This window comes from Rhinatrema bivittatum, chromosome 2 (genome assembly GCF_901001135.1).
Source record: "Rhinatrema bivittatum chromosome 2, aRhiBiv1.1, whole genome shotgun sequence".
Taxonomy (NCBI): domain Eukaryota; kingdom Metazoa; phylum Chordata; class Amphibia; order Gymnophiona; family Rhinatrematidae; genus Rhinatrema; species Rhinatrema bivittatum.
Window position 1 is genome coordinate 420,599,743 of NC_042616.1, and position 13,592 is coordinate 420,613,334.

General features: G+C 45.5%; 1 protein-coding gene across 2 annotated transcripts in view; it reads left to right on the forward strand.

Moving 5' to 3' along the window:
• The window catches only part of LOC115084851 (extracellular serine/threonine protein kinase FAM20C-like), a 107,941-nt gene that overhangs the window by 25,160 nt on the left and 69,189 nt on the right, over positions 1-13,592 (forward strand). For both annotated transcript variants that reach the window (XM_029590195.1, XM_029590196.1), the window contains exons 2-6: positions 2,888-3,060; positions 5,027-5,105; positions 5,610-5,702; positions 7,125-7,240; positions 12,302-12,482. In XM_029590195.1, the coding sequence (XP_029446055.1) occupies positions 2,888-3,060; positions 5,027-5,105; positions 5,610-5,702; positions 7,125-7,240; positions 12,302-12,482 (642 nt within the window). The remainder of the gene's footprint in view (positions 1-2,887; positions 3,061-5,026; positions 5,106-5,609; positions 5,703-7,124; positions 7,241-12,301; positions 12,483-13,592) is intronic.

Here is a 13,592-nt window from a genome sequence, read left to right on the forward strand (position 1 = left end):
GCCTTATGGCTTCTTCGGGAGGGACTAGAGCTGTCAAATAGCATAAAATGTAAAAGTCAGGGTCATGGTAAAGCGTATCAGGACAAACATTACATAAATAAATTTAACATTAAAAGTGAAGTTAGTCAGAGAAATACAACTTAGCACCTTGTTATGATTTAAAAAAAAGTAAACACATATCTGAGAAAAATTCAAGCAGCGTACTCCACAGTGATATATGCAAGACAGCGTTTGTCAGAACCAGTTTAAAGCACTCAAAAACAGCATGAAAGAATCATGTGATCATGAAAAACCAATCAGAAACAAGATATCAGGTTACATGAAAACAGACCAGTCTATCTCCCGATTAAGACCAGAGAGATGCAAGTCTGTAACTTGAAAATCCATCGTTGTTCCTTTTGCAATAAAAACCCGATCCCTATTGCCGCGGCGAGGGTGCGAGGGAACCTAATCAATAGCACAGAACCAGAGACCTGTTGTCAAATGGCGAGAATCGTGCCAGTGTTTTGTAAGGGGTGCATTCTCAACCTGACTGCGAATGCTGCTAAAGTGTTCATAGATCAGGAATTTCAAGGGTTGTATAGTTTTCTCCACATACAATAAATTGCAAGGGCACATAATAACAAACACCTTTCTTTCTAATTAACCAATTCACCTTTGAATAAAATTCTCTAACACACCACTTCAATAATTCTAAATTTATTGCCTTATTAACCAATTTCTCCTGTTAAATACCATCTAGACCGATTTGCAAATTGTTCTCTTTAAATCTGTTCTACTCTGCCTTTGCCGAGATGTTAATTACTATTTACTTGTAGATATGTGCGGTATGAACATGTTTTATGTATGATGTTGTTTAACTGTAAACCGGAGTGAAGGCATTATGCTAAACATCGGTATAAAAAAGAATCTAAATTAAAAAAAAAAAAAAGAAGAATTGCAGTCAGATATTAATCACAAATCACAGGATATATTCAGAGAGGGGTGTCTGAATGTGGGTAATGTTAAGGAGAGATCACATGCTAGGCATCCTCCACAGGTCTCCGGTTCTGTGCTATTGATTAGGTTCCCTCGCACCCTCGCCGCGGCAATAGGGATCAGGTTTTATTGCAAAAGGAACAACGATGGATTTTCAAAGTTTCAGACCTTGCATCCCTCTGGTCTTAATCGGGAGATAAGACTGGCCTGTTTTCAATTCCAAAACCTATGTGAAGTTTCTTTATCCACTCTGACTTGATTACTTTGGTAAAAAGAGTTTGCCAGATTTCAAGAGTCTGCCACTCACTCACAGGTGGGCGTTGGTGATTTGTATCACCCTGTTAACAAGAGCCCTGGTTATTATTTTGTTTAGCAGGAGCTGAGGATTACAAAAAAAAACCAGCAAAACGGTACACATTTTAAGATTTCCAAGCACTAAAAAATCCCAACAGAAACTGAAAAGTTAGCACAAAATAAAACAGTTTTCTAATCTGTTAGCTAGATTTTAAGATGTTTGCCATGATTGTAGAGGCCCCGGGAAAGGTAAAATACTTTTGGAGGATGTGATATCTTTTCTTGGACCAACCTAAAGAAATTATACATAGCTGCTGTTGTGCGTGAGCTCTCAAGGCCTCCAAAGCAGAGAACCATGGAGTGGAATGCAGTCAGGACCTACAAGGGATTCAGTGAATCCCCAGAAGACTCTCAGTCGCACAGTAGTCAACACATTGAGCAGCCATAGTGACTGCTATAGGGCCCAGGTCTGTGTTTGCCTTCCCCTATCTCTTCCCAGCCCTGGAGTTAGCTGGGGAGACAGAGGAGCACAAGTTGTGTGTATATTGGGAGGGAGAGGGGCATGAGGACTAGCTGCAGGGAGGTGAAGCACATGTTCACCCCATCCCTCTGATCCCACCACGTGGCTTCCACTTGCTGTTGCCACTGCTTTGGGCCTGCTTCCTCTGGCTGCCACTACCACCACAGAGCCGCCTCTAGCTGCAGGCAAGAAACAGCGGGATCAGTGGAAGAGCCTTGGGAAAAAGAGATTACTAGCAGGAGAGTAAGGGGTACTGGCGGAAAGAGCCCAGTGGCACAGGAAAAGGGGTGGAGAAAGCTCCTCAGGAGAGCAATAGAAGAGAGAGACCAGAAGTGCAGGGGAGCAATGGCAGAGAGAATCAAGGGCAGAGAGACTAGCTGAGGACCGTGATGTTCTGACACCATGAGGGTGCTGAATGAACATCTGAGTCCTCTCCTCTCTCTGACCCCCACAGCCAACTTTGACCCCAGAGACCCGTGGCAGAAAGGTTCATCCTTCTGTTCTCTTGTTACCATAATAACAGGGGTTAAGGAAGAGGAAAGAAGCTGGGGAGAAGATTAGTTCTGACAAGAGTAGGGTAGATGGGAGCTGAGAGGGATGAGAGTTAATCAGTTGGAGGACTAGAAGGGGTGAGCACTAATATCTGGTGCATTTATTCAATCCTGTACTGTGAATCTCACCACATGTCATTGGACCTATGGGGGTCTCATGATCTAATAAAACAGCTGTATAGCTGTGTTTAAAAAAGGATTGGATAAGTTCTTGGAGGAGAAGTCCATTACCTGCTATTAATTAAGTTGACTTAGAAAATAGCCACTGCTGATACTAGCAATGGTAACATGGGATAGACTTAGTTTTTGGGTACTTGCCAGGTTCTTATGGCCTGGATTGGCCACTGTTGGAAACAGAATGCTGGGCTTGATGGACCCTTGGTCTGACCCAGTATGGCATGTTCTTATCTTCTTATGGAGCAGGGAATTGTTGGTGCTTCTGAATCTCCCACCAGAGCTACTAGTTTCTAGAAACGCTGCAAGTAAAGACGTGCCATGCCCCTTGTCCTGCGGGGATGGGCATAACTATATTTTCTTGCTGCAGGGTCCAAGCAGGTGAGGCGTTCATCCTTCCCACGGGAAACACTGCTTATGACACATACCCCACGTGGCTTAAATTCCACATTGGTATTAACCGATATGAGCTGTACCCACGGCAGGACCCCCTGATCCCCCGGCTACTGGAGGAGCTCTCTACACAGAAAATCATAGCATCGGGTACGTGTCTTTTGCTCTCCTTCTCTCTCATACATTTTGCCTCCCTCTCTCGGGAGAAAAATGAAGAAATTTATAATTTTCTTTTTCCAGCAATTTCTTAATTGGGTTTCCTGAAAGAATGTATAGTCAATGAGGACAGAGAGCAATTCATCCAGAGATCAAAAGAGAGTAAAAAAAATCTTAAAAGTGACTTACCGTAAATAAATTGCATAAAGAGAATCTGCATTTACAAATGGGAATTACTAGAGCTCCACTGTATAGTCACCTTGACAGACTATGTATGTTGTTTGTATAGTGGAAGTATTTCTTTGCAGAGAGGTTGGCGGATACTTTGAACAGCCTCCTGGAGCTAGGACAGTATCTGAATTCAAGAAAGCATGGGATAAACACAGAGGATCTCTGGAGAAGGGGTAGGGATCACAAAGCTGATTAGTTGGTGTGGATGGACAGACTAGATAGCCTGTATGGTCTTTTTATGCCGTCATGTTTCTCTGTGCTGACTGTATTATTTGTTTTCAGATTTTATGAATATATCTCACTGTGATCTGCATTGAACATAAAAGCAGATTTTGTGGAATGTAAGAGAAATAAATAGCCAAAATAAAGCCAGGTCTCTTCTGAACTGAATAAGTGATGGATTATATAGTATCAGGCCAGAGGAGGAAGAAGAAATGATAGCTGGGTGGAACGTCTATGATTTATGTATTTATTTTATTTGAAAGCTTTTCTGTACCACCCATGCAGGTTTTTGGTAGGTCTAAGTGGTTTACAAGTGTTACGTACATAATCAAAATTAACAATCAAAGGAATCTCTAATTAAAATGACAATAAGTAGACATTAAAATAAGCTTAAAATAAACAGTGGTACAAAATAAAGTAAAGAAAACAAGACTAATAGCCTTTATGCCTGATGATTAGTAAATACTAATGAACACAAATAGGTTTTAATAGTTTTTTTTGCATTCCCTTGTGTTTGTGAGCTGCCGAATTGAATTCGGTATAGAGTTCCACAATATGGGTCCTGCCAAGGAGAAGGCTCGCTTTTTGGTTAGGTCTAGCCTAGCTGTTTTGATATTTGGAACCTGCAGACGGTTTTTATTGATTGATCGTAAATAGCGAGAGGGCCGGTATAAATGTAGGGAGCAACATAACCATACAGTCGATGTATTGTATGTTAAATTGTGAACAGTAAATAATATCTTGCAATGAATGCGTTGGCGTATTGGTAACCAGGGTAGCTGTCGTAAGACAGGAGTAATATGTTCTCTATGATTTGTATTGGTAAGAAGATGAGTTGCAGTATTTTGGACTAATTGAAGGGGATGTAAAGTTTGATCAGGGAGGCCTAAATAGAATGAGCTACAATATTCTAGACCGGTCAGTATTAAGGCTTGTAAAATAGAGTGAAAATCTATTAGATATAAGAGGGGCTTTAGCCTTTTTAACAAGTGTATTTCACAGAAAAAGCTTTTTACTACTGATGAAATGTTGGCAGTCATGATAAACTGGAGTCTCAGATGACACCTAAGTTGCAAACCTGTCTAGAGATAGGGATTGTGATATTTTCAAACATGAATTCAGAGGGAGGGGCACGAGCCGAATTGGGGATAATTGATAGATATACTAAATGCTACAAAAAAGCCCAAAATATTATAAGTCGATTGTGAGAGAGCCATGTATTTATTGTTTTTGGGTATAAGTTTACTAACGATAGTGTGTTACTCCAGGATGTATTTATATGACAGGATGAATTGAATATCGTCCGCATGTATTATGATAATCCAATAGAAGGGGCTCACAGTGCTTTCTTTCCAGGACTGCTCTGGGCAAAGTAACCAGCGCTTGCAGGTAATAGAAAACTTGTGTCTCATGCTCGCCTTCCAGATCCCTCCGCCCTCTCCCTTCCTCGTTCTTTTCATCCTTCCCCTCCCCCCAGTTCTTCTAACTCCCTTTCCTTCTTTTGCAGTTCAGAAACCGGGAGGGACGCAGCTGAAGCTGGTTATGAGTCTCCAGAACTTCGGGCAAGCGCTCTTCAAACCCATGAAGTGAGTAACACGAGGAACCCAAACCGGTGACCTTCCTCCTGCCCACAGCGCCACCTGCCTGCCTGGTAGGGAGCGCGTCCTCCGAGCCCAGCACAAACCTGCAAACATCCTTTAGCACATCTGGCCCTACGTGCGTCGATTTTCAGTGTCGGAAAGGTTTCGCCAGGTCTGGCTCCGTAAGGGAGAGCTTACAGCCATCGTTTCCTTCTTTGCAAACGCAATCGGTTCAGGTGTTCAGGGATTTCTTTTTCAGCCTTTTCTTACTGAAGGATCAGCAAAGGTGGGACATGGTTGGATGGTGCTCGCAGGCAAAGCGAGTGAAGGTGTGGGAAACAGAGGGAGGGAAACAGAGAAAGGAAAAGAGGGGATACTGAGGAATGTGAGAGAAAAGCACCCACATCGGGAGCTGAGAGAGACAGCGCAGGGCAGCGTGACCTGGGGTCCTGGACGGTATTCTAACTTTTTTTTCTTTTACCTTCTTCCTTATTTCCCTGCTCATCCCAGGCAGTCGCGTTACCAGGAGACTCCAGCTGACTTCTTTTACTTCTCAGACTTTGAACGTCACAATGCTGAAATTGCAGCTTTCCACCTGGACAGGTGATTCCTGGTAGCAGCTCCATCCCCAGCCGTTCCCCGCAGCGCCCCCATCCCTTGCCATTCTCTGCAGTGCCTCCACCTCTAGCCATTCTCCAAAGTACTTTTGGCCCTGGGCATTCTGCCCCGTCCCTCCAGCTCTGAGTATGTCTGCCCCGTCCCTCCAGCTCTGAGTATGTCTGCACTGTCCCTCCAGCTCTGAGTATGTCTGCCCCGTCCCTCCAGCTCTGAGTATGTCTGCACTGTCCCTCCAGCTCTGAGTATGTCTGCCCTGTCCCTCCAGCTCTGAGTATGTCTGCCCCGTCCCTCCAGCTCTGAGTATGTCTGCACTGTCCCTCCAGCTCTGAGTATGTCTGCCCCGTCCCTCCAGCTCTGAGTATGTCTGCACTGTCCCTCCAGCTCTGAGTATGTCTGCCCTGTCCCTCCAGCTCTGAGTATGTCTGCACTGTCCCTCCAGCTCTGAGTATGTCTGCCCCGTCCCTCCAGCTCTGAGTATGTCTGCACTGTCCCTCCAGCTCTGAGTATGTCTGCCCCGTCCCTCCAGCTCTGAGTATGTCTGCACTGTCCCTCCAGCTCTGAGTATGTCTGCCCTGTCCCTCCAGCTCTGAGTATGTCTGCCCCGTCCCTCCAGCTCTGAGTATGTCTGCCCTGTCCCTCCAGCTCTGAGTATGTCTGCACTGTCCCTCCAGCTCTGAGTATGTCTGCCCCGTCCCTCCAGCTCTGAGTATGTCTGCACTGTCCCTCCAGCTCTGAGTATGTCTGCCCCGTCCCTCCAGCTCTGAGTATGTCTGCCCCGTCCCTCCAGCTCTGAGTATGTCTGCACCGTCCCTCCAGCTCTGAGTATGTCTGCACCGTCCCTTCAGGTACTGCTGCCTTATATTAACTTGGAGGCGCAGGACTTCTGCCTTAGTGCACGGTAATTCTGTTGAAAATGGTTGATAAGCTGCATGAAATTTTTCCAGTTACACTAATTATTTTGCTGCAGATCACTAGTCTACAAAATTGCCTATTACTTGCAGCTGGGAGAAGATTCAATGACATTTATCAAACAGGAGGAGGGACTTAAGGAATTCAGCTTGCAGCAGGAATTCAGGTTCCAAAGGACTGTGCAAAAGTGCAACTCACTCTAAGTGCAGCCAACAGGAGATCTGTCTTCCTTTACCTTCCTGTCTTACCCTATTACGTCTCAAGTCATGCTTGCATCAACTGAGCTTGTGCTGCTTCTGTAGGGATGAGAACAGAGTTCACCTTCTGAGTGCATTCAGTCCTGGTCCTTCTCCCTAGGCTTGGCTACAGCAAAACACTCCATGGGAGTGCTCCTGTCACTGCCAGAGGGGAGCGAAATGGTACAGAGAGGGCCTATCAATATCCTTAATTGCTATTCATTGGACTTTCTGTCTCACTCTCTTTGCTTCCCACTGGAAGGATCTTGGATTTCCGGAGGATCCCGCCCGTGGCTGGCCGACTGGTCAACATGACCAAGGAAATCCGAGACATCACTACAGATAAGAAACTGGCAAAGACATTCTACATCTCCCCAGGTAAAGGAGCATGCCGTCTGTAGGGGCGAGTGCATGGGGCCGGTAAGTGTGCTTCCGGCAGCTTTCAATCAGGAATAACCTGAGTATGAAAAGCTGGCAGAGTAGCTGATGCCATCAATAAGCCAGCATTACTAGAAAGCAGCTATAAAAACACAGCCCGAACTTTCTGCTCTGTTTTCTTTGTGCAGGAAGTGAACTTTAAAATAATTAAAAAAAAAAAAAAAAGGTGGGGGTGATTTCTGGGCGTAAACTGAGGAGGGATGAACTGGAAGTCACAGAGAAGTAATGTATGGACACTCCAGCATCAGGCTCAGATATGCGCGTTTCTGAGATTATTGCATTTCTTACATAATAGAAGGCACTAGGATTAGGCATCTTTGAGCCCTATTTATTGGCCCTGCAAATGAAAATGCCAAGAGAAAATTCTATCCATAGCAAACAGAGTTGCAGTCTGCAAAGGAGTCTTAAGATGGAGCCATTTCTCCATAAAAGAAAATATTTTGCGTGGAAAGTAGTGTGGCTGTGGTGAAAGTCTGCTTGGGTCCATAGAAGTAAAATTTAACCAGGCGAGACCTGGTTAAACTTAACCAGGTCTCGCCTGGTTAAATTTATATTGGACTTAGGCTTGGGAGAGCTCTGCTCCTTTCATCAAGGTCATTGCTGAATGAACTATGGATGATGCTGCCTGAATCATAGGAGCCACATTTTCCAAATGATATGGGGTGCTGAGCTCAAATAAATCCCCCCTTACACACACACACACACCCTAAAAATAAAAAACAAACTGTGTTAGGTCTTGGGCATGGTCGGCCAACTTGTTTTTAAATATCTGAGGTGGAGTTGGGGGGTGGAGGTGGACATGGGGATGACATGCGTGGCTTGAGGAAGAGCCAGGAAGGCACTGAGAGTCCCACCTGTCTCTCTTCTCCCCACTCCTCCTTGGCTCGTCCCCACCACAGTCTCTCTGCCCTTGCCACGGCCCAGCTGGCTAGCGTAGGAATCTTCACCAAACATAAAATAAAAACTTTTTTCAACAAATAAACATTTTTGTGCTTGTGGTTTGATTTCTCTCCTCTCTCAGCTTGCTCTTATCCTTCTCTTACTTTCTTCTACCTCCTCATTCTTTCTCTTTTAAAACATTTATAAGAACATAAGAATAAGCCATACTGGGTCAGACCAAGGGTCCATCAAGCCAATCCAGGCCATAAGAACCTGGCAAGTACCCAAAAACTAACTTATTTTCCCGCCTTCCTCTCATTTCTGTAGCATGTCTGTCCTCTTTCATGCAGGTGTTATGTCCAGGCCTGGATTTAGCCATGGGCTACATAGGCCAACCGCCTAGGGCACCAGAATCCGAAGGCGCCAAATATCCAGGCCAGAGGGGAGCCTGCTTCTGCTTGCCTTAGGACTGTGAGCTGGCGCTGCTTCAAGAGGCTGCCAACATGTCACTTTGCGCCCCCCACCTCCCCAGTCTCACACCCCCACCGTTGCATTCCTGCCTATTGGAGTCAACATCTTAAATCTGGCCCTCTCTATACCTCATCGGCAGTCTGCCTCTCTGCAGCTCGCTACATTCTCTCACCTCCTTCCAGTCTCGCCCCATCCTTCTCCACCTCTCCTCAGTCCTTCACGCCTCTTCCCTCCACCATGATGCCCTTCCTCTTACAGCCCTTCTTTCAGCTTGCTTTCCTATCAGGCCTCCCCTCCCCCCAGCCTTCTCCGCTCATCTCTCCCTTTCCCAGCCCTGCACCTCAGTGTCAAGCTCCCTTTTCCCATGGCAGCTCATGTTCCTCACCCCACTCATCTCCTTTTCTCCTCTTCCCACCTGTGTTCCCTCTCCCATTTCTTTTCCCATACCAAGTCTTCCTCTCTATTGTTCACCCCCTCTATTGTTCACCTCCTCTCTCCCAGCCCTTCTTTTCCTCTCCCCATCTGTGTCCCCTTCTCTCAACTGCTCACCTCTCCCAGTCCTTTTACCCCCTCCTGTGTCCCCTTCTATCAATCCCTTTCCCCTCACAGCTCATGTCCTCTGTCTCATATCCACTTCCAAACCCTTCCTTCATCACCAAGCTTCTCTCCCAGTCCCTTTCATAGTTCCTCTCATCAGAACATAAGAGGTGCTGTGCTGGGTCAAGCTTGGGGGTCCAATGAGCTCATCTGGTTCTCTAGGAAGTACCCAGAAAATCCATTGCTTGTTGCTGCACTCCCAGGGATAAGCAGTGGCTTTCTCCAAGTCTACCTGGCTAATAATTGTTCATGGACCTTTCTTCCAGAAACTTGTCCAAACTCTTTTTTTTATTCAGCTGTACCAGATGCCTTGATCACAGGGTTGGTGCAAGAGTATTTATTGACCTGAACGAACCCTCGGTTGTTCACCCCTCTCCTCCAGCACAGAGTTCCCGCCTATCAGTGGCAGTGGATCCTGCACAGCACTTCGTTCCTTAGTGCTGTGCCCTAGCACAGCATCCCTCTGGGCCTTGTGCTGGCAGGATTTTGCTGTCCACAAAATTTTGGTCATCTAAACAATCACCTAGTTTGCCTAATGGAAGCCCCAGCCTTGCTTGATCACATCCTCCAGCAACAATTTTCATAGTTTAATTGTGCCTTGAGTGAAAAAATAATTTATCCAGACTGTCTTCTATCTGGTACCTGTTTCATAGAGTATCCCCTAGTCCTTATATTATCTGCAAGTATAAATAACCATACCCTATTTATCTATTCAACCTCACTCATGATTTTATAAACCTCTATCATATCTCCTGTCAGCCGTCTCTTCTCCAGGCTGAAGAGCCCTAACCTCTTTAACCTTTCTTCATAAGGGGGCCATTCCATCCCCTTTATCATTTTGGTTGCCCTTCTCTGTACCTTTTCTAGTTCTGCTATATCTTTTGTGAGATGGAGCGATCAAAACTGAATGCAGTACTCAAGGTTTGCTCGCAGAAGAGCTGTGATATTTTTAGTTTTTCTCTCTATTCCTTTCCTAATAATTCTTAACATTCTATTTGTTTTGTTGACTACTGCTGCACACTAAGCTGAAGATTTCAATGTATTGTCCACAAATATAGTAAATAATGGCAGATATAGATCAAAAGGCCCATGCACGTAAAAATTGGGACTTACATGCGTGACCGGGACCTGCGCACGCCACGCGCATTTTCAAAAGGGCCCGGCCACGCGTTTAAGACCCGATTAAACACACAAGTGCCGGGCCCTGAAAAAGGGGCAGGCCAGGGGTGTGGTCTGGGTGGGGAGGGGCGGGATGGAGGCCGGCCAGGACAGTAGCCATTAGCTGCTGTTCTGGGGAAGCGCACGCCGGCAGTTGCTCCTGCTCCAATGGAGCAGTAAGTATAAAAAAAAAAAAAATGGGGCTAGTTAGGGTTAGGTTAGTGGTCAGGGTGGAGAGGGGAAGAGGTAGGAAGTGTAGGGTTAGAGATAGGAAAGTTCCCTCCCGGTCCGCTCCTTAATTGGAGTGGACTGGGAGGGAACTGGGGAACGCCTGATTGAGTCACCACACGTAGTTTACTAAAATTCACCCCCCCGTGTACGCTGCCTGCACATGCGTGTGTGGATAATAAAATTCGGCATGCATGTGCGCATGGCCAATGATTTTATAACATGCGCGGGCTGGCTTATGCTGTAAATTCTGCACTTTTGTTTCTTATCCTTCTCTAAACACATTACTTCCCCTCCCCATCCTTTCACTTTACAACACCCAAGAACTTGAAAACAAGGACCTCCATTAGCACCCTGCCTACGGCTTTCTTGTATATCCGGGCAACCTCGTCCTCGGTCCGTTCTGCACTATCTGATGAAGGGATGTAGCTCTCAAAAGCCAGTCACAAATGTATTAAGTTAGCCCAACAGAAAGGGATCACAACTTGTTTTGTTCACCTTTATTTCTACGCTTGGAAAGAATATTTTATTGTAAAACAGGGCTTCCCAAACTGTGGGTCAGGACCCCAAATGGGGTCACAAAACCTTCAGCTGGGGGTCAGAAGTGCCTTAATTAGCAGCATTCTGCAGGTGCCAGCAGCGGAAGTTGGCGTGGGAACTTTGAGAGAGCCATGCACTCACAGGCCCTGCACATGAAGGGATCAGAGCCCCTTGAGCTTATACTAACCCACGAGCTCTGTGCTGTCTTTATTAGTAATGCCACTTGCAGATCACCGTCAGGCTCGGGACAGCCCTGACAGGAGAGGAGGGCTGCATTTGTAATGGGTCACTGGAGATTGCCACTGAACCTACCCAAGAGAAAAATGTGGGCCCCTGACCTCAGCCTACCCTTTCTTCCTGGTTGTCATCCACCTTTGGCCTGGGCACAAAGGAAAATGCTGCCGCTGACCCAGGCCAGAGAAGTTTTAGAAGAGGGGCTGTTTGAAGGGAGTGGTGGGATGCAGGAGTTGGATAAGGTGGAGAGGGCTTGGTGGGGGGGGTGAGGGTGGGGAATGACAGAAGATCAACACAGAGAGGTAAGAGGAGTCGGGGAGGGTGAGAGGCGATCAGCTGGGGGGGGGGGATGTAGGTGAAGGGTTGGCGAGGAGGAGGCGAGGCTGGGAGGTGATAGAGGGGATGGGAATAAATGAGAAGGGAAGGGGATGAGAGGAAGGGGATGACAGAGAATCAGTTGAGAGTTATAAGAAGATCTTGGAGGTGAGGGAGAATTAGCTGGGGGGATGCAAAAATGGCTTGAGAGGGTGAGAAACAGGGAATGGACTAGGAGAGGTGAGAGGAGCCGAAGTTGAGAGAAGAGGTCCGCTGGACGGGAAAAGGTTAAAAAAGAAGTACCTCTGGAGAAGGTGGAGGCTGAGAAGAATGAGAAAGAATGATTGGTAGAGGGGGACCGCACCCCTGATAATTTGTTTTGGTCATCTTTTGGGATGATATGAATTTTCAAGTTCTAAAATGGGGTTATTATGGCCAAAAGTTTGGGAAGTCCTGATATAAAGGTTCAAGGTCAAATTGTCGGGCCCTAGAGTTGCACATGACCTATGACCTCGTGCCTATGAGCCACAGCTGCTTCATCACTTCCCCCTCTGACCTTTCCTTCCTCCTCCCCCACAGCAAACAATGTCTGCTTCTATGGAGAATGTTCCTACTACTGCTCCACTGAGCACGCGTTGTGCGGCCAGCCGGACCAGATCGAGGGCTCCATGGCAGCCTTTCTGCCAGATACGACCTTAGCCAAACGCCACTCCTGGCGCAGCCCGTGGAGGCGCTCCTACCACAAAAGCAAGAAGGCAGAGTGAGTATGCATGGGACTGACATCTTTATTTATTTGAGGTTTTTATATACCATTATGCCAAGTAAGAATCACTAGATCATAACGGTGTATAAGGTTAGACGTAAAATACAAAGGAGGAGGAAAGGAAGGCATATAAACAGGAAGACATTCAATGAACAAATCTTAGAATTAAGGATGAACTTTTAGTTACAGAGTTATCGAGAAGGCATTGTTGAAAAGCTAAGATTTCAGGTCTTGATTAAATTTCTTGGTGCCAGAAGTAGTTTGAAGGGTTTCTGGTAAGGAGTTCCAGAGCATAGGGCCTTCTATTGATATAGCTCTCTCTCTTGTCTTAGGTGGTAGTTTTTTATAGTTGGGATTTCTAGTAAACCTTTGTTATAAGATCTAAGAGAATGTGTAGGAATACGTGGATTAAATGTTATTCATTGTTAGGATTCAGGTTATGGTGAATTATTGTTAGAACTTTGTAGATAATTCTAGATTGCACAGGGAGCCAATGTAGAGCAAACAGAGTCTGAGTAATGTGATCACATTTTCTTTTACTGGTCAGGAGTCTGGCTGCTGCATTTTGAAGAAGTTGGAGAGGTTTAAGGTGAGTGGCTGTTAGTTCTAGAAATAGGGAGTTGCAGTAGTCCAGGTTAGAGAATATAAGAGATTGTAAAACAGTTCTCAAATCTGATAATGTCAGTAGGGGTTTCAAGCAGCTTAGTATTCGTAGTTTGAAGAAACCAGCCGTTTGTTTATGTGAGGTTTCATAGTTAAGTTTTCATTGATTTGGAGCCAAGATCTCGAACTTGTGTTGCTGGAGTTAGAATGTAGTTTCCAAAATCAATGTTGGAGGGAATAGCTTTAGGTGGATTTTTGCTTAGCCACATTAGTTCGTTTTTTTAGGGTTCAGTGAGAGTTCCAATTGTTCAAGATTCTCTTTAATGGTGACCATATACTTAGAAATAAGTGAATCTGTTTTCTCAGATGAGTTTGTAAAAGGGATATATAATTGAAGATCATCAGCATATAGGAAGAAATATAAACCAAGGTCAGTTAACAATTTGCATAAAGGCAGCATGTAGATATTAAAAAGAGTTGCAGATAGCGCAGATCCTTGAAGAA